This window comes from Plasmodium cynomolgi, chromosome 7 (genome assembly GCF_000321355.1).
Source record: "Plasmodium cynomolgi strain B DNA, chromosome 7, whole genome shotgun sequence".
Taxonomy (NCBI): Eukaryota; Apicomplexa; class Aconoidasida; order Haemosporida; family Plasmodiidae; genus Plasmodium; species Plasmodium cynomolgi.
The window spans coordinates 378,437-398,934 of NC_020400.1; the positions used below are offsets into that span (position 1 = coordinate 378,437).

Consider the following 20,498-nt stretch of genomic DNA (forward strand, 5'->3'; position numbering starts at 1 on the left):
TTTTTTCCCTATGATGGGTTATTGATTAGTCTTCTTGCGGAGGAGATAAACCAAGTGGTAGCGACACCTTCGCGGGGCCCAAATGGTGCACGCATAAAGTCGGTAAAAGCATACACATGTAAGTATTTGCGCTTGAGCGTTATTCATAATGAGCACCTTTTTTTCATAATGATTGATTGTCACAGTGTTGGTTTTTGAAGAAGGGGCAAATGTCTTTATCGTGTGCTGTGCTCGGGAAATGTGTTCCTTTTGTTTTTACAAAAGAGTGCGACCTATTTGCGAAGCGCTCTCTTCCCTTTTGGGTGAAAACCCCCCACCGCGAAAGAACAAGCAGAGAAATGTAGCCCTATGTTGATGAGCTAGATGGCTACATGTGCTGGCCTGTTTAGAGTATATTTTCCCTACACACGGTTTCATTTCCCGGTATATCTTACTCAAGAACCATTTTGCGCTTCCTTTCACGGTTGTCTCTTTTTTCTTTCTGTGTGCACCTTACACGAGCTCTCCTAGTTGGTACGCGGGACACCCCCCACACACACCGCGTACACCCACATGACCATCATCACTACTATTCACAACAAACGAACATGTTAAAAACTTTTTTTTTTCTTTGCGCATTGTCATGCTGCGCTTTCCGTGCATGTGACCAGCTGCTCCATATGGACGGTACATAATTTCGTTTTTCCTTTTTGTGACCCATTTCATTTTCTTTACGCACTTTGCAGGCTCGTTCCGTAGTGGGGGCGTGTCGTGAGGATCACTTATAGGAGCAAGGTGGCACTGAGTAAGGCTTGCCCTATGCAACGCAGGTACCGTGCAGTCCTGGTTAGTTTTCCCCCTTTGTCGCGTTCACGCTTTATGCTGACAGTGGGTTGCCTGGCACGGCGCCGAAAGAAAGTAAAAAAAATAAAGAAGCGAAGTATGAGAAATAAAAAGGTATGTATGCTCCCCTTTTGAACTTCCATTTCGAGTACCAAACTGTTTCTTTGTTCTCGTTTCCCCCTGCGCGAGGACCCATGCAGGCATCACTAAATTACTTTCCCACGGGAATTATGGGTGATGCGGCTGGGCATAGAAGAATTATCTTTGTAAAAAAAGTGAAAAAAAATAATAACATGTAACTGAATGATCAAGTAAGCATATACCATACCATTGTTAAAGCGTCACCTTTTAACGAATTAGCACCCTTTAATGCTCACAAAAAGTGAAATTGCATTTTGGGTTTCCCCATTTTTGCAACTGAATAATCCGCGTTCCGCTGTATTTATGTAGTGTAGGCATGCATATTCTCTACTTGACAATTTTTAAATCACCTTTGCGTGGCGGCACTTTTTTTTTTTTTTTTTTTTTTTTACAATTAGCGTAAAAAATTAATCTAAATGACATCGCTACAAATTTGAAATGATAAAAATTTAGCGTATCCCCCTCGTAGGAGCTATTTTTACCTGATTTTATCGAATTTGCCTTTTTATCATCATTTTAAAAAAATTTTAAAGCGTAGAAAAAAAGGAGAAACAAATATAGTATAAGTACGAATTTGTTAGCCATTTTTTTTTTTTACTGTGATTATTTGCTTTACTTCTGCGAATCGCGCATTGTTTGATACTCACCGATTGCGTTTCCCACGTAGGCATACATATGTACGTATAAGGTACCAGCTGCAACAAAGCTACAAAGCTACAAAGCTGCAAAACGACTGTATGCCGCTTCGTTCCCGTACATGTACCCAAACGTGTGACTAACATATAATTGTAGTAGCACATGCGGAGTGACGCTCCAAGCACTCACCCCAAAGAATTAACCCATTCTTGATATGTTGCTACGAAATTTCCGCACCCCCTAGGGAAACATCATCAAATCAACATTTTGAATTAACCATTTGTAGTTTTCCCTACTTTTTTTAAATTTCCTAAAAAGGAAAGCGTGTGAAAATGTATATGTGCTTATCCTCCGTCTGCCTTTTCTTATCCGTTTCTCAACACCCAGCGTGCTGTACATGTATATACTTTTAAGTGAGGTCCTTGTGTCACTCTGCCGTCTTTCTTCCGTTCGCGGTGCACGTGCAAGTGTATATAAACATACGCATATGCATATACATATACGTTTACTATGTATGCATTCATCTGTGCCGCCAAAACAGCTCTTTTTTTTTTTTTTCCCCTATGGCAGTGCATCGCTTATGTGTACACTCCCCATGACTGAATTTTTGCTCATAATTGCGCAGAAAAGAAAAAGAATTCATAATGTGCTGGCTTGGTGACATCATTTTTTAGCCAACCAGACTTGTTTCCACATGCACGTGTAGTTATATTTACACATACGTAGCAGCCGAAGCTGTATTTTTGTGTGTATAGAAGATTAAGTTTTTTTTTTTTTTTTTTACTCCTCAAAGTGCGTCCTCCTTCACACGCATACCCTTTGATGGGTACATTATCAGTTCAGTTATAACGGACTGTTCCGATCCTCTACATTGATCGTTTTGCAACGTCGTCTTGCAAACCGCGCCATACGTAGATTTAGCAATTTTCGTGTCTATGTTTGGAGGAATAAAAAAAATTACTTCATTTTTTTGGGGTAACTCGCCGTCTTTTTTTTTTTTAATTCCGTTTCTTTAAATTTATTCATGTGATTATATGTTCCCACTTGCAAACTTGCCTTGCCCACCCACCCCCACATTTGATGGTTAATAAACACACAGAGGGAGTGTATACTCACCAGCATATACATGTGTGGTACACTACATTTATGTTAACTCCGTTCCCTTTCCCACGTTAAGCGTACTGCATAGGATAAGTTAATCGAATTGTATGATTGCTTCTTACAAGGCAGGTTACGTTTTTTTTTTTTTTTTTTTTTTTTTTTTTTTTTTTAATGAAAGTAATTTTCCATTTTTAATGCTGAACAATTAAGCAGCCATCTCAGCACCCACTACGTGTTTTACATATCATTACTCATTACACCCATCGCGCAAAATTTTGCCTTTATCTCAGTTGTGTATACCTGTGTTAACCTTTTCCTCCCCGCGCCGCCCCACTTGCTTTTCCGCCCCCATTTCATATTTACCCTTTTGCTACTTTTATGTGCGCTCCAGCACCATGCAGTGCGGTTCGTGGTACCATTTTGCATGACGCCATAAAGTGGATCACTACGCAAAATTGTATTACAGTCTACCTTTACACATTTTGTTTTTCCTTCCCCGCTGCCATGGTTCGTTCGCCATAGCGAAAATTGCCTTCACTTCACCCCATTTTGTTTATTTAATTTTTTTTTTTTTGCTTTACCGACTTCTCTATTTGGTGTACTTGCCACGCTTATCACGATCACCGCGCTAATCGCGATAATCACGTTAATCACGCTAATCACGCTAATCACGCTAATCACGCTAATCACGCTAATCACGCTAATCGCATTTATCACGTTTTTACCATTTTTTATTTTTTATTTTTTTTCCCGCCCCCCTCATAAAAGAGACATTTTTCTGGAGGTTTCTACCCAGAAGCGAAAAATTTAAATATCGCATATTGTGATTTTAAAAAAAAAAAAATTACCCGTACGTTTACATGCACAATCGCCAGTGTGTTCGTGTTCGTGTTCATTTCAGTTCATTCGCCCACGGTGCACACACACGCGGGCGCGCTAGAATTTGTGTAAGCAAGCGCGCATCGAGCGAGTGACAAGCGGCAATCACTTAAATAACCAAATTAGTCACGAACTAGGAAGCGGGGGGAGCCAAGTGTTACTTGCGGACGCCCCGTGCAGCAGCGAGCTAAACGAAATAGCGAATGCGCGTGCACACGTGCGTAAGGGCCATTTGTTTACCCTTGCACATAGTTTGAACTGCCGCCCCAATTGCCCCATGACCAGCCGTCAGGCTAGACATATGAGCAGTGTGTGCCCGTACTGACTTGTTACGTTTGCTCGATTTGGATAACTTGCGCGCAGCTCTGTGTATGTAGAACGCTGCGTATGTTGTGTGTATGCAGCACACGTGCATGTAGGCGTATTTACCTTCGCAGCCCTCCGAGAGGTTCCTAAAAAAAAAAAACGCACCATTTGAGGCATCCTCGAAAGGGATTAACACTGACGCGCATTGGGAAAAAAAAAAGAGAAAACTAGACATAACGGGATAAGTTAACAATCCAGGCAGATTCGAGTTAGCGGCGTGTCATAAAAGTGTACTCCTTGCCAACACACAGGAAGTGAAAAAAAGTTCCTTTTGTGTCTGTTTACCGCAACGAGCAGGGGCATATAATACATATTAACTAGCTTTTTTTTTTTTTTTTTTTTTTTTTTTTTTTTTTTTTGCAATAACCCCCATCGAATTAATAATTTAAAAAATTTTATGTGCTTGTTCAAAGGGCCCACTCCTCATTTTTAAGTCTATCTCTGTGGATAATTACCTCCCCGGTAGAGTTCCTGCACAAGTTTACGCGTTCTTTCTGCACGTGTATCCGCGCAGCACACATTGAAGGCAGGCGCGAGCAGGTTGACACTCTCCTGGTCAGCTAAACGTATAGAAAGAGAGAGGAAGCCAAACGTGTAGAAAGAGAGAGGAAGCCAAACGTATAGAAAGAGAGAGGGAAAAAGCACACCCCAGCAAACTGCTCAAAAAAAAACGTCCTTAGAACTAAAGAAGAATGATAAATGGTAGGAAAAACAGAAGTGTGAAAACAAAAAATTATATCATAAATGTCAACTGCTACACGTGGATTAACAACAGCCATGGGCTGTTCGACTATGAGAGCGAGAATTTTTACAAAAAATGCTTTAAGATAAAATGCCTGTACAATTACTACTACATACTGAAGGATGACATTAACGTGGAAATTAAAAATGAAGAAGAAATAAATAAAATAAAATTAAACAATTCCAATATGAAGCTGATATGTAAAATAAAGTATATAAATAATAATTACCAGTTGATACCATGTATTGAGAGTACGAACGACGGGTCCAGCACTGCGGGACGGACCACAGGCGGCCTGCCGCACGGAGGCAACGATGAGGCCAGCAGGGACAATAACGAGATTGGCGCGAACGGCGGCGGTAACGGTGGCGGTAACGGTGGCGGTAACGGTGGCGGCAACGGTGGCAGTAACAACCGCGGTAACGCAGATAGCAGTGTCGGTAACAGCCGCGGTGATAACAACCGCGTAGATAACAACCGCGGAGATAACAACCGCGAGGAGGGTGACCAGGGAGACAGCGGAGGAAACGACGCAGAAAACTTCTGGGTCATTGTGAAGTACCTAAAGAACAAAAGCTCCATACTGCATGAGGATGATATTATAAAGCTGGGCAGGGTGAAGTTGAAAATAAAAAAAATTATCACCAATTTGCAACAAGAGAGGGAGTACAACAAATCTTTGTCTCCCCTCGACGATGATGAATGCGAAACGGACACCCCAGAAATGGTTGGCCCGGGGGGTAGTGCCCCGGGGGGTAGTGGTCCTGGAGTGGTTCGCCATGGGATGCGTACTCCAGGGATGTGTACCCCAGGGATGGAAGGTCCCACGGGAGGAAACGCCCTAATTGATAAAAACACCACTTCGAATAACTACGTCAGCGGAAGCATCAACCCGCATGTCTCCCTTCACAGTAGACAACGGCAGGAAGATGAGAATATGTGCATTAATTGTGGTGCAGTCAGTAACGGTGTGGAGGATAGCTACAACTTGTATGACGATGTGGACGAGGGGGATGATGTTAGCGATGCAGTGGAGGGGGGGAGCGAGCTGCCCAGAGAGGGGGAAAGCTTCTTTGGGAGAAGTACCAATGGTAATAGGAGTGAAGCAAATCGACCACAAGAAAGTGACATCAATTTAGCAACGAACAATTCCTACGTGGATGATTTTTATCTTTTTAAGGGCAACGTGCAGAATGGGGAAGTGAATGGAGAGTACCGCAAAGGAGGAAGGAGAGGCACACAAAGTAAGAACGGGCAGAATGAAGATGACGTAGCAGTGTTCAGTGAATCCCCATTTGGTGGAGTATTAAACCAATCCTCAAAGGGGAAGACCAAGAATGGAGGTAGTACCCCTATTGACAAGCACACTATCAAGACCTCACGTGCGAGAAAACATGACAGTGACGCGAAAAATCTGTTGTTAGAATCGAATGCTAATTGCAGTGGTGCGATAAGCGAAATAGACAACAATGATGGTGGGATGAATTCCAAAAGAGACAAAACAGAGGGGGGAGTAAAACAAATAAAGAATATCGTGCCAAACGAACAAGCAGCTTCGTCTAACTTAGAACAACCCTCCTATGATTCTAATGTGGGAAACTCAAACTGTTCAGTTCGTAGCCCCAATTGGGAGAACCTAACAGGGGAAATCAATTCGATACGTAGTAAAGCAAGTGGGAATAATGCCCCTTCTGGAAGGGCGCTGAGAGAAGGAAGCGTCACACCGAATAGCAGTAACAACCTTGTAAATTTTATGGGCTGTAGTGATGAATTGGGGAATATAAACGAAAACCAAGAAGGAAGAAGTAGCAGTAATAACGAAGATTTATTCAAATTTATGAGAAAGAGAACCACATGTATGAGCATGTCCTGTGCGAGTAAAGGGAAGGCCACATCCACGACAGATTATCAAACCATCCAATCCAAAGACCTGACTCAGCAAAATAAACATGAAGTAGGAATTCCCAGCATGTATAACTGTAGAATATGTCTCTGTGAATATGAGAATGAAAATAACCCATTGATATCACCATGTAAATGTAAAGGATCTATGAAGTATGTGCATTTAAATTGCATAAGGACATGGATGAGGGGGAGATTAAACGTTAGAACTGAGTGCTCTTCATACTCTTTCTTCTGGAAGCAATTAAATTGTGAACTGTGTAAATTCCCCTACCCAACATATATTTTTTTACAAAATAAATACTTGGAGCTGTATGAAATTCCCAAACTAGACCTTCCCTACATCATCATCGAATTAATGAATGACAGAAACAAGGGGTTCTACATTGTCAGTTTAGCTAACACAAAATGTGTTCGGATGGGTAGAGGTCATGACACAGATGTACGTGTGAATGACATATCCGTGTCTAGATTCCATGCCATGATTAAATTTTACAACGGAAATTTTTATATAGAAGATTGTAAAAGCAAATTTGGAACCCTCATTCAGATAAGGAAACCAGTTTTTTTCAACATCAGAAGAAACAAATTCATCGCTCTGCAAGTTGGACGAACTGTTATGTATGTATATATGAAGAGAAAAAATTGGATATTTCTACCTATTTGTTTGAAGCTTTCCAAAACGAAGGATGAGGATGTTAGCACATTGGATAATTTTTCTTCCAAATTGATCATCGATAATAATATGCAGTTAGAGAACAGCAACTTTGAGTACAGCAGGGATGGTGAGGGGGAAGCTGCTAATTACGAACGTGCGAATGAGGGGGTGGATGGTCCCGTGGTGGATAGCCCCGTGGTGGATGGCCCCGTGGTGGATGGTCCCGTGGTGGATGGCCCCGTGGTGGATAATCCCATAGTGGATAGCCCCATGGTGGGTAACCCCGTTGTGGATAGCCCCGCGATGGATTTAGGAAATGCTGCTGTGGGGGGGCACGTCGGGCCGGAGGACTTGAACGAAGCCAACACGCACAACAACAGCAGCGCGCAGGATTTGAACCTGGACAGCACGGGCAGCATCGAAAACGCCACGCCCAGCGCGCCTAGTGGTGCGCCGCGCAACCCCGATGACGCTGCGAAGAGCGCCGACCCTTACGAAAGCAGACGCGCGGGCAACAGTGCGGGCAACGGTGGGGGCAACAGCGTGGGCAACAGCGCGGGCAGCAGAGTGGACAGCAGAGTGGACAGCAGTGTCTCCCGGAACGTTATGAATGGAGGCGTCGCCCCCGGTTATTATTAAATGGAGGCGGCGTCCCTCGTGTTGCCCGCCTTCCCGTGTTGCGGCCCTTTTTCGCTCCGCTGCGTTCCGCTGAGCTCCGTTTGGTTTCTTTTTTTTTGTGTTTTTTTGTTTTAACGTCGCCGATATGTTTCCGCGCTCCGCGTTGTGTTCACGGGCACCCCCGTGGGCGCACCCCCATGTTAGCATTCTTCTTCCGAAACTCACCACCCAAACTCGTACACATACCTACCCACACGAATAACAACCGTTCATACGCGTGCGCCCCAACAGCAACCCACTAACAAATGACACCATGTGTTTCGCGCCACTCCTAGTGTCTCCCCACGCATAAAAAAGAAACTGAGCATGTCAGTCACGCGTGCATGGCTGTCCATACGTTGGGCTTATTCGTGCGCCAAAGCAAAAAATAAAAATAAATAAGTAAAATAAAATAAATAAATAAATAAATAAATAAACAAACCCAAATGACCCCTAACACCGCATACATACGCATCGTGCGTGTTGCTGCTACGCGGCGAGGTCACGAAAGGGTAGATGCTTCCTTCTCAGTTGTATCGAATGCAATTCCGCCATTATCGCATTGGCATCTCAAATGTGTGCTTTCTCGTGGATACATTTTACCTTAAAAGGGTGACGTAAAAAGGGGCTTTTTTTCTTTGTAAAGCCCATTTTATTCTTTTCCCCCCTTTTTCAATTCAGCGAGGGAGTTGTTATAGTATGTTAACATGCGGCACAAAATGTATGCGAAATGTTACGCGATGAGGTGCGCTTCGTCGAAGTGATATTATGCGTGCTCAGGTGCTATGCCTCCCCCCTTTTGTGGTGCCCTTCTTACTGTATTGTCATTGTGCTGTGTTGTGCTGCTTTTTTTTTTTTTTTTTTTTTCCCATTTCGAGATAAACTCTAAGGCGCCGCTTTACCTTTTTAAGAACTCACTTTGGTAAGAAAAAATGGAACGTTGCATGGGAGGTTTTGATCGGGCATAAACAAAATAACACCCTTTTTTTTTTTTTTTTTTTGCTATGTAATGCTTTCCCTTTTTCTGCTTTTTATTTGCGATTCTGGCAGCCATCCCAACCCTTTACGACATAAAGGGGACAAAATTAAAGAAGCAAAATTGGAAGCTTTAAGTTGATATTTCCTCTCACTTACAAAAAAAAAAAAAAGGAATCCTTTTTGGTGGCATTATACATATAGGTAACAAATATACCAGCGGAATAGCAATAACAGAAAGGTGGAACTGCACAGGCCCTACATTTATTGTTACCCCGACGCGACTACACGAGAACGTGTGCCTATATATACATATATATGTGAAGCGCGTAGCGAGCAGCGAACAGGATGTCGGTAGGGATACCCATAAAATTGCTGCACGAAGGAATAGGCCATACAATTTCGGTGGAGACCAAGGCGGGGGTCCTCTACAGGGGCACATTGGTAAGCGCGTCTCTCGCGAGTAACCCACGCGACGCATTTTTGCGCCCTAGGCATATTAAATATGAGTGTATCCATTTGTCCGTACCGTGTATAACCTCACTTATGTGCGAGCGTGATACCCATCGCCGCATATCGCTGCATATCGTACACCTCCCCCTTTCTTTCCTTTAGCTCTTCGCAGAGGATAACATGAACTGCCTTCTAGAGAACGTCTCTGTGGTTAAAAAGGACGGGAAGCAGATTCTCCTGGAGGTAAGAAAAAGAAGCAAGCGAGATGCAAAACGTGCGGTCTGTGGGCCGAACAAAATGTAATCCTTTAAACGTGTCGTGTCAACGGAGGGACACTTAAGCATCTCCGATCCTTCCCCTGTGTGGGACGACCTATGTGCGTCCTCCACCCCGCCCAACGCGTCTAACTCATACAACCCCTTCAATTCCTCCCCCCCCTTCTGCAGCAAGTGTACATACGAGGAGGAAGTGTGTCCTTCATGATTTTCCCAGACATGTTGAGATATGCCCCTATATTTAAAGTGAACAGGGCTAAAACGAAAACGAACTTTGCCACCATTCGGAGGGCCATGGAGGTTCACGCAAGAATGGCATCGAAGAACAGAGAGGCCAAAGCGTGAATGAGTCGATTTACTGTTGTGACCCCCCCTATTTTTATCGTATCATCATGTTTTTTTTCACCTTCTGGTGTAAGTAACACATCGATGTGACTCCATTTTTTCAATTTTTTGTTATTTTTGAGAAGGCCTTCATAAGCCGCATTGTTATTCTTATTGTTATTCTTATTGTAATTTTTTTTTTTTATATGTCTCCCAAAAAATCAATTCAACGTTCATCCATATAACGAATTAGCAAAAGACTCGTATTTATTTATGCGCACGTTAGTGCCACCATTCCGGTTAAGTTAACTGAGTAAAAAGTTGGTCTGGTCCCCCGCAGGGTTAGCAATCACCATCACGAGTGAAATTTCAGGTCTGTCTGTCTTTAAGCGTTATCCACTACATACACCGGGACATACTCCGAGTGGGAGACCAACAGGTGTTGTATGCACATGACTACCATTGTTTGGCATATGTACAATCCCTTCTGCTGAGCCCTATGCGGTTCTCCCCCCAATTTTGTTCTTTTAAAAGTGTACTCATCAAGGGATGCAGCATGAGTAGTCCTGCGGGGGAGGCGCATATTTCGCTACTCTTTTGGGATGTGTTGACAACTGAGGAAAAGGAATATAGCAGCCCCATGGTTAATCGCGCCACACATGTGCAGCTAATCTATATCGGTTCAAGGCTTAAAAAAAAAAAAGCGAGCTGATGTAGTTATATGGGTGCGCGTTCGTACGTTACTATACTATTTTGTGTGCTCCCCGTGCGCCCTTCTTCCCTCATAGGAATTTCCTAGAACGCGACTTTGTTAACACCCAGGTGGTTATTCTTCCAACAAGAAGGAGGACTTTTTTTTTTCACTTCATTTTGAGTCACATTTTTTTTTTTTTTCTATACATACATGTGTTAGGAAGCACCGTGCGACCATTTTAGGGTTGCCATTTTAGGGTTGCCATTTTAGGGCTGCCATTTTAGGGCTGCCATTTTAGGGTTGCCATTTTAGCGTTTCCATTTTAGCGTTTCCATTTTAGCGTTTCCATTTCGCGTTTCCATTTCGCGTTGCCCTCCGCGAAGAAACGCTGCAAAATGCGGGTACGAACGTTCATAACGATACGTATGATCATCCGCGTGCATCCCTCGAACCTTTTTTTATTTTATTTTTTCCTGCACTCATTTTTGTATCCCCAGTTGACCGCTTCCCCGTGCTACTCTCTTTTAAATATTTCTTAGTACGTCGAACACGTGAGATTATATTACTCACCTGTACTGTACACGTAGGCACATCGATAGGGGAGCCTCACGTGCTGATATTACGTACAACGGTAAAGGGCCTACCTATGTAGGAAGCCTGCGGGCGAAAAAAGTAAAATAAAATAAAAGTAAAAATAAAAGTAAAAATAAATATAAAGCAAATCAACCCCAATTGAACGCTACACCCCCAGTGTGAAACCAGGTGGGAGGAAAAGCACGATAGAAACCGTTCCTACAGAAATCACGAAGGAGGGGCTCTTTTCGATTTGGCCAAGATGGCGTATATATACTCCAACCTCTCGGACTTCTGGACCAGCGATGATGAAGATGACGAGGAGGTAGATGGGACGGAGGAGGATGCGCCCAGTACGGCCAATGCGATGAACGTAGCAAACGCTGCAGGAGGGGTACAGAACTACGCCGAAATGGCGGAGGAAGCGATGAAGAAATCGAGTGACCCTTCATTCGACCCAAACCACCAACTGTGCAGTTATGCCCTTGAAAACTACGATGAAACCCCCTTCGAAAAGCGAGAAAATGGGGGACCCAACGATACATATTACACAGGAAGCAGCCCCTTCACAAATGTCATGGACAGTGGACTCAACCTCAACATAAACGAAGTGATGAACGGACTCACCAACCACGTAGTAGATAATTTTTCTATCAAAAGCATGATAGAGAAATACGACATTAGTAATTTTATGTACAACGATACTTTGTTAAAGTATTGTGAGACGGGAGTAGCCATAAATGACGATTCGGCATGCGGGGAGAAGCTTTCCTTGAATGAGAACTTCCACTTCAGTTGCTTTGGCCCCGTGGAATATGTCAGTCCGCCCAAGTGTAACGTGAGGGGGGGCCTTACCACAAAGGGAGAAGTCCTCACAAGGGGAGAAGCCCCCACTAAGGAACTCCCCACTAAGGAACTCCCCACTAAGAGCGCAGTGGAGAACATAATTGACGCGCGCGTTGAGCCCGACTTGGCGGGAGACATAACAGGAGAGGCGAAGTTACTCGAGAGTGAGGACGCCACGATGGAAGGCACTCCCCCAGGCGCCGCGCCAACCCAGCCGGAGGAACCTCGCTCGGGGGAACCTCGCTCTGGGGAACCTCGCTCTGAGGAAGCGCTCACGAAGGAAACTCCCTCGGAGGAGCCCCCGGCGGAGGGAACCCCCCCCGGAGACGACAAAGCCAACGTGAAGTACATAAGGAAGAAGTGGGTGATAGAGGACAACCACTCGGATGTTACGAACTTCAGCCAAAACGATCTGCTGCTAAGCTACGACTTCGAACTAGACGATTTTCAAAAAAGGTCCATAAAACACCTGAACAATTTCAAACACGTTTTTGTAGCAGCGCACACATCAGCAGGAAAAACGTTAATAGCAGAACATGCCATCGCTATGTCTATCAAATTAAACAAAAAGGCAATATACACCAGTCCCATAAAAGCATTAAGTAACCAAAAATATCATGAATTTAAAAATATTTTCAAAAGTGTAGGAATAATAACAGGAGATATTAAAATGAATGTCCATGCTAACTGCATTATCATGACAACAGAAATATTGAGAAACTTACTCTATATAAATGACAACATAATCAATAATATACACTGCGTGATTTTTGATGAGGTGCATTACGTGAATGATAATGACAGGGGATTTATATGGGAGGAGTCCATCATTATGTTACCTCCTCATGTTCAGATTTTACTACTGAGTGCTACGGTGCCCAACTATCTGGAGTTCGCTGATTGGGTAGGGTTCACAAAGAAGAAGGAAATTATTTCCATTTCGACGAAGAAGAGACCCGTACCGCTGCTGCATTATATTTATGCCTACGACTCGATCTTTCAAATCATGGACGAGAAGAACAAGATTTACTCCTCCGCTTTTAAGGAGATATACATCAAAGTTAGGGAGAAGGAGCAGGCGAGCGCCGCAACCCACGGTGGGCATGGAAGTGGCAGTCATGGCGGGCATGGTGGGGGGCAGGCCAAACAGGCGCCAGGCGCGAAGAGGAACTCCCACGACGGGAAGAATAAGCAGCAAGGAGGAGGGGGCCCAGGTACTACTCCAAATAATAACCAACCAATGGCATACAACGAGTACTGTAAGCAGAAAAGGAGACAAAAACTCTTCGCAAACGAAGCGAATATGAAAACGGAAATACAAAAACTTCAGGCACTTATAAAAAAATTAGAACAAGACAACAAACTACCAGTGGTCCTTTTCTGCTTCTCAAGAATAAAATGTGAAACGTATGCCAAAAGTATGCCACATTTAAATTTCCTGGATAATAAGCATAAATCTAAGGTACATTTATTCATTAAAGAATCGATAGCAAAGTTATGCACACAAGATAGAGAACTGAATCAAATCAAAATTTTAACAAAGTTGTTGGAGAAGGGGATTGGAATACATCACAGTGGGTTACTTCCTATATTGAAAGAAATTGTAGAGATTCTTTTTTCCAAAGGATTAATTAAAATTTTGTTTGCAACTGAAACTTTTGCCATGGGAATTAACATGCCTGCCAAATCTGTTGTTTTTACTTCTATATATAAACATGACCAATTGAAGAAACGAATTCTCACCTCCTCAGAGTACACACAAATGTCTGGTAGAGCAGGCAGGAGATCCTCCGATAAATATGGCTATGTCTACATCTACTGTCCTGATAAAATTCCAGACCAGGTTCAGCTAACCGAAATGCTCATGCAAAAAGCAGTCAGCTTGAAGAGCAAATTTAAGGTCACCTATAATATGATCCTAAAATTACTCATCAATAAACAAATAAATATTGAGAAAATGTTGTTCAGCTCCTTTTTGGAAAGTTGCAGAGCTGTTCAAATTCCTCTCTTTAAGAAAGACTTGAAGAGAAAAAAAAAGCTGTTGCAAAATATAAAACAAGTGCAGTGCATCTATGAGAATGATGTCAAATATGTGTCTCCAATTGAGAACTACGTACAGATTGACTGCAAGCTGAAACATATAGGATTGAGTTTACACAGAAAACTTTTCACCATGAAGAGTAGCAACTCCTTCGTTATTGGGAGAGTCATGCTGCTCAATAACATCGGTATTCTGCACAGTTCCATATACGGCGTTTACCTCGGGTGTGACAAAAGTAGCAGCAAAAAAAACGAAAAGGTGGACTTTGCTCAGAATAGTATTTTTTTTCAGAACCACTCCGGAGCAGGGGAAGAATCCAATGAGAGGTTTTTTTTCATGTTCATTTTGCCTGACTTCATGACCTACGAGGAGTTCCTGCAGAAAATGGGGGGAGAAGCTCTCGGGAGGGACACCCCCAATGGAGTGAAGCCAACCACACAGATGAACCGCACTTCAGTGATGCAACCCAACAGATTGACCCACGAAAACGTGAACACATTCGAAAATTACAGAAACCTCTTTTCCAAGCAGAGCACCCCCACCGGGATTCAAATCATGCACCACAACTCATTCGACACAGATATGCAGAAGAAGCACTTCGTAGTCTGCTCCAACGTACCCATAGAACATATTTCTATCATAACCAACACAGTTATCGTGTTACCAAATGTAAAAACGACAGCCATTTTGAATAACCCCAAGAATATGTTGCTGTATAGTCTGGAACTGGATAGGCTAATAGAAAAGGGAAATTTCGAGCCGTTCGTTTTGACCAAAATGCTCAAGTCGCTGAAGTGTGAGTTCTACTCAGTACTGATAAACCAAGCAGATTATTTGGAGGCCTTAAAAAAATCCAAATGCTACTCATGTAATATGAGAGAAAAGCACTACGAACTGGTGTGCAAAAGAAATAACTGCATTAACGACATTGAAAATATTGAACGGAATATTAATGCCAAGTCTCTCAATTTATATGAAGATTTGGAAGGAAGATTGGACGTGCTCAGGCATTTCTCCTTCATTGACGATGAACACAATTTAACTGTTAAGGGGAAAATAGCTAGCTATATTACCCTGACCGATGAAATTACCCTCACGCAGGTTATCTTTGAAAACGTTTTGAATAATTTGAACCCACCTGAAATAGCAGCTGTGCTATCTTGCTTTGTTGCACCAGAAAAAAAAATAGAAGAATCACCAGACCTTACTGCTAATCTGCAGGATGTTAAAATGGCTTTGACAAATATTCATAGCCAATTTGAAGAATTTTACAAAATTATTCGCTTGAAAATTAGCTCGGAAGAGCATTGGAAATTGTGCAGCTTTAAGATTATGTTCATTGCGTACAAGTGGGCTCTCGGTGTCTCTTTTGCTGAATTGCTGGAGCAGTCCGAGCTGGAGGAAGGACTCATAGTGAGGTCCATTTTGCGATTGGACGACCTTTGTAGGAAGGTCAAAATCGCCTTTCTCTACCTCGGGAACGTCGACTTGGCGGAGCGCCTCGAGACCACATGCACCCTCCTCCGCCGGGACATCATTTTCATGACTTCGCTTTATTTGCAATGAGGGGAGGTGCCACGGCGGTGGTGCGGCGGTGGTACAGCAGTACCGCAGCAGTACCGCATCAGTACCGCAGCAGTACCGCATCAGTACCGCATCAGTACCGCATCAGTACCGCATCAGTACCGCATCAGTAGCACAGTAGTGGTACGCTCGCCGCTGCCCCCTTTTAATTCACCCCTTTGCGACGTACACCCCTGCGGTGTGCCCCACCACCTCCACCGATTTTCCCCATTCGTGAGTTCCCAACGTTTGTCGTGTTAAATAACTGTCCAGTTGTTGTTTAAAAAGGTTAAGAAATGACCCCATGGGGAGCAAAAGTGGGCGTGCTAGTCGGCATGCTAGTCGGCCTTCACATCGACGTCCGCTCCTACGTCCGCATCGACGTGACATGTAGGTGCGCCGAAACGCTTCGCAGCTATGCGTATCACCGGGAGCGGCATGTACGTAGGGGTACTCCCCCCGCTTGGTCCCACGAACCATCGCTCATTAACGCATCTGCTGGGGCGCCATACTCTCAACGAGGGAGCTCCCCGAAGATCCGCACTCGAGTCATGTCTGCCAGCACCAAAAGGATCTCCCTGCATATGGGCAACGTGCCATTGATGTGTGCATAGCAAATTTGAAAAGCAAGATAGAGACACATGAAGGGAATATTCCAAGGGCCATATTTCTGTCTTATCAATTCCAAAAAACCTGACCTCGCAAATTCATAAAGGGTTTTATAATTGCATGTATAAATACAGACAAGAAAAAATTTCAACACCAGGGGTACCAAGTCGGTGTGAATGGAGTGTGGAGATCTCGTTTGAATAAACCACAAAAAATTTTGAAATGAATTAAAACCTTTTAAGAGGTACTTATCCCAATCTGAGTCATCCGAACTGTAGCAGCAAACGGAGAAGCACAAATCTGCCATTAGGTAATTAAACGATGCATATAGCCAATGCTTCTCCCCCAAAATCCCAATAATATACATAAGCGATCTTTCAATGGTACTTAAAATATAATCAGTACTATAGTTACTATCGAATTGGTTGCTACTTATGATATCTCTCAAAAGTCCATATTCCTTTGTAAAATTTTCTTCACTTTCTACCGGTAGGGCACACGAAGAAACTGTTTGACCACAAGTATCACAAATCCATAGCTCTTCATTATTGTGAAATCTGCAGCACCCAATTTCATTCCTTTCATTTTGTGTATGCCAAATGAGCATCAACATGTTGGCTATGTTTATACCCTGTTCAAATCTGAGCATATTAAATTGTCCCATTGGGGTTTCATCCCTATTGGGGGTATCCTCCCGGGGGGGTATTCTCTCATTTGGCATACTCTTTTGAGTATACATGGATAACTGCGCTTTATCGTTTTTGCTGACACTACGTATGGAGGGCTCGTCTTCAGAATTGATTCCCGTTTTTTTTCTCATGTTCTTTTTGGCAATGCCTCCCATTTTGTTAGGCCTTCCCGAGTAGTATCCCGAGTAGCATCCTGAGTAGCATCCCGTGCCGCCTTCGTCACCCTGGGCGCAGAGGTATGGTCTCTTAGTTACTTCCCTTTGGAGGTGAACTTTTTCTTCTGTGAAGGGGGAATATACCGAGGAAGATTCCCCACTGTGTGTGCCCACCTTGTCCCTATATGTGCTCATCACTTCTTTGTCCGTCTGCCCCCTTTGAATCGCCTCTCCCTGAAAGGCACCCACACTGGAGGGCTCACTGTCATCCCCCCAATGGATGGTATTCCTACCTCCATTATGATACCCATTTTTTAGATATTTGGGATCTATCTCCTTCCTAACATAGGAATATTTACAGAGAGGACAAAGGATATGTCTTTCCTGGTCAATTATTTGTGAGCATCGGTTGCAGAAGCAAGTGTCATTTTTAACTTCATTTAATTTGCTTCTTCTATGATGGATAGAAGCATACAGCTCATCAATTAGCGAGATGGTAATTTCTTCATACCTATTTATGGTCCTCATGGAGATGAAGCAGATCTTGTTAATGTCTATATAGGAATAGCTAGCGTTCGGAAAGCAGCTGTGATTTAAAAGGGTCGCATACTGAAACAACATGATTTTTGTTTTATCCATTGGCGAAATGAATGAGTTCTTTAGTATATCTGTGAATGTCTCGAATTTAATTAAATCGTGTACAAATTTTCCATTCGTTTTTTTCTTCCCCATTGTCCTGGATGTTACTTCCTGTGCGGGTTCTATGTCCCATGCGTCTTGTGCTTTTTTCGTGTGTATTTTCTCCATTTCGGCAGTAGGAAATGACACGCGGTTGGTTTCCACCCCCCTGTCCTGTGGTATGTGCATCACCGTCTGTCATTATGCCCCCCGGATTCGGTAGTTCTTCTTCCTCCGCTACCGCTACTGCTACCTCTGCCGGCACCCCTGCGTGTGTGTGTGCCCCGCTCCTATTCTCCCGCCCCCAATTCATATACTCGCAAATTTTATCCAACTTTCTTCTTTGCTCCTTGTCTAACGAATTGAACGTGTCCCATAAATGCTCCAGCTGGATGGATGTCTCCAGGACGCACTCCTCTATAAAAATGACTTGACCTATTTCGATTCTTTTGTTGGCCACAATTTTCACCCTCCCGGTTTTCTCGTCCTGGACCATCAGGATATTCTCTCCATGATTGCTTCTCATCGTGTCGTTCTTGAGGGCCTGCGATTTTTCCACGATCATGGTTTTCAGGTTTTCTTCGATTTGATGCGCCACGTCGGTTGTAGGCGCGTTGGGGTAGGTAACGACTGCACCACTGTAGTTTGAGCTTGTGTACATGCTGGGCTCAGTGCTGTAGTATCCTCTTTGGTAAGCAGCGAGAAACGCACTAGGGTCAGCTCTATGGTGAGCACTGTGGTGAGCACTATGGTGAGCACTGTGGTGAGCACTGTGGTGGGCACTGTGGTGAGCACTGTGGTGGGCACTATGGTGTTCGTTTGGGCAAGCACTTGTGTAGGAATTGAGGCCAGCACTATTGTATACGCTCCGGTGAGCGCTTGGGTCAGCCCCGTGTCTTTCGTTTGGGTAACCGTTCGGGTAACCGTTCGGGTGACCGTTCAGGTGACCGTTCAGATGACCGTTCAGATGACCGTTCAGGTGACCGTTCAGATGACCGTTCAGGTGACCGTTCGGGTGACCGTTCGGGTTAGCGGTGGGATACTCACTGGGGTACTCGTTGTGGGGACCCCCCGGGTAGACGCCCCCTCGCACACTTGGCGCTTCGACGGGGGGCGCTGGGATTGCTACGGACCCATTCTTCCGCTGGCACGTTTCTAACCCCCGCGCACCGCTTAAACGAGTGTACGTCGCCTGGGAGGTTCCGCTTCTTCTTTGGTGATTGATGGCCCCTGAGCGGTTGTCCAATCCCACACAAGAATTGCTTCTCCGGGTGCTGTTTCCACAGTTGGCGCCTTGCCTAGGGTTTCCGCTCTGCTTACCATGCTTCCTTTGTTCTCCCCCATCTACCCGTTCCAACTTTACATACCTCTTCAATTCGTTATTCCAAACAAAATCTTCGAAAAAAAAATTTTTCTTCCGTTTTGTGCCCTCACTGGAGTGGGCAGTTCTCACACCCGAATGGCTCTTCCCTTCATTTTCGTGATGAGTTTTTTTCAAATTAAAGTCGAAAGGATTATGTAGCAATAAAGCGGAATTCTTATTCTTGGGATATATTTTTTTCGTAAGCATGTCTCTTTTCACGTTAAATAGTGTATTGGCTTGTATGTCCTTGAGATCATCTCTCACTACGTCATTGTAATAGTCGAGCCAGACTTTGGGGCTCCTTTCATTCCGCTGGTTGTTCTTGCATTCATCGTTTTTTCCTTGCCATTTGATCACACGGGAGCAAAATTCTACTTCGTTTGGGTTGTCTGCCATTTTGGGGGATTCGTTTGGTTGTCTCAAGGAGGCTGCTCTTTTTCACTCGCGTTAATCCTGTTGCTCGTTCAATTGGGGCATTCTGTGGCACCCTTTTTGTGCGCGGGAAAAATAATACATAGAAAAATGTAACTCCGGGGGAAATAGCAACGTGCAACATTTCGTATTAGCATTTGCACCAGCGATGTGTCCACTGTGCATTGCTTCATTTCTTTCCTGCTCTGTATTATGCATGCAGAGTGCTCAACCCATGGGGGGGGGGCCCTTCATTTTTTTTTTTTTTCACAAAAAGGAGTAACTGCACATTTGGGGAAAGGAACACAGATTGCCTCATTTTGAGTGTCCGCAGTTTAAGACCTATTCAGGAAAAAGGGGAAGCCATGACAAACCTACGGAGGAATTGCACCAACTGGTTGCTTTTTTTTTCTGGTGTGTCCAGACGGTGCAGGAGGGGACATACGAAAGGCACGTAAGAACAGGGAAAAAACAGCAACAGGGAAGAAACAGCAGCGGGCACGAAACAGCAGCAGGCGCGAAACAGCAGAAGGCACGAAACAGCAGCGGGCACAAAACAGCAGCAGGCACGAAACAGCAGCAGGCACGAAACAGCGGCGAGCACACGTAATACACACCCACATGTGCACTTCACATTTGGTTCCCATAAATGGGGGGCTTTATAAAATGCCCCAACTGGTGAGGGCAACCCCCCTTTTCCCCTGTCTTTATTTTTTCCCCCTTCCCCCCATTTTAGAATTATTCTACATGAAAACAAGGGAAAATCCATTTTCGCAATTTTCCCAAAAAATTCACAGCGCACCCTCCGAACATGCTTCACTAAAAATGTTCCTTTCCAAAAATTCATATCAAAGGAGGAGTGGAAAAAAAAAAAATTGTTCACTGTAATGGGAACATATAGAATTTACAAGTGCCGTTATTTAAGTTATTCTACTTTAAAAAAGG

At 43.9% G+C, this 20,498-nt stretch overlaps 4 protein-coding genes across 4 annotated transcripts; 3 read left to right on the forward strand and 1 right to left on the reverse strand.

The window, feature by feature from the left end:
* Positions 1 to 4,637: 4,637 nt before the first annotated feature.
* PCYB_071750 (hypothetical protein) lies at positions 4,638 to 7,886 on the forward strand (the record flags this gene model as incomplete). Its single annotated transcript, XM_004221572.1, has 2 exons — positions 4,638 to 6,791; positions 6,831 to 7,886. 2 exons carry the CDS (start codon positions 4,638 to 4,640, stop codon positions 7,884 to 7,886), a joined length of 3,210 nt encoding a protein of 1,069 aa, XP_004221620.1.
* A 1,341-nt stretch (positions 7,887 to 9,227) lies between these two features.
* On the forward strand, positions 9,228 to 9,952 carry PCYB_071760 (small nuclear ribonucleoprotein; the record flags this gene model as incomplete). Its single annotated transcript, XM_004221573.1, has 3 exons — positions 9,228 to 9,323; positions 9,495 to 9,575; positions 9,779 to 9,952. 3 exons carry the CDS (start codon positions 9,228 to 9,230, stop codon positions 9,950 to 9,952), a joined length of 351 nt encoding a protein of 116 aa, XP_004221621.1.
* Positions 9,953 to 11,460: 1,508 nt separating this feature from the next.
* PCYB_071770 (DEAD/DEAH box helicase) lies at positions 11,461 to 15,651 on the forward strand (the record flags this gene model as incomplete). Its single annotated transcript, XM_004221574.1, has 2 exons — positions 11,461 to 12,036; positions 12,127 to 15,651. The coding sequence occupies 2 exons, from the start codon at positions 11,461 to 11,463 to the stop codon at positions 15,649 to 15,651; spliced, it is 4,101 nt and encodes a 1,366-aa protein (XP_004221622.1).
* Positions 15,652 to 16,162: 511 nt separating this feature from the next.
* On the reverse strand, positions 16,163 to 19,538 carry PCYB_071780 (hypothetical protein; the record flags this gene model as incomplete). The annotated part of the gene is made up of 3 exons (XM_004221575.1): positions 16,163 to 17,226; positions 17,395 to 17,740; positions 17,787 to 19,538. The coding sequence occupies one exon, from the start codon at positions 19,536 to 19,538 to the stop codon at positions 17,787 to 17,789; it is 1,752 nt and encodes a 583-aa protein (XP_004221623.1). The 3' UTR covers positions 16,163 to 17,226; positions 17,395 to 17,740.
* Between the last annotated feature and the right edge of the window lie 960 nt (positions 19,539 to 20,498).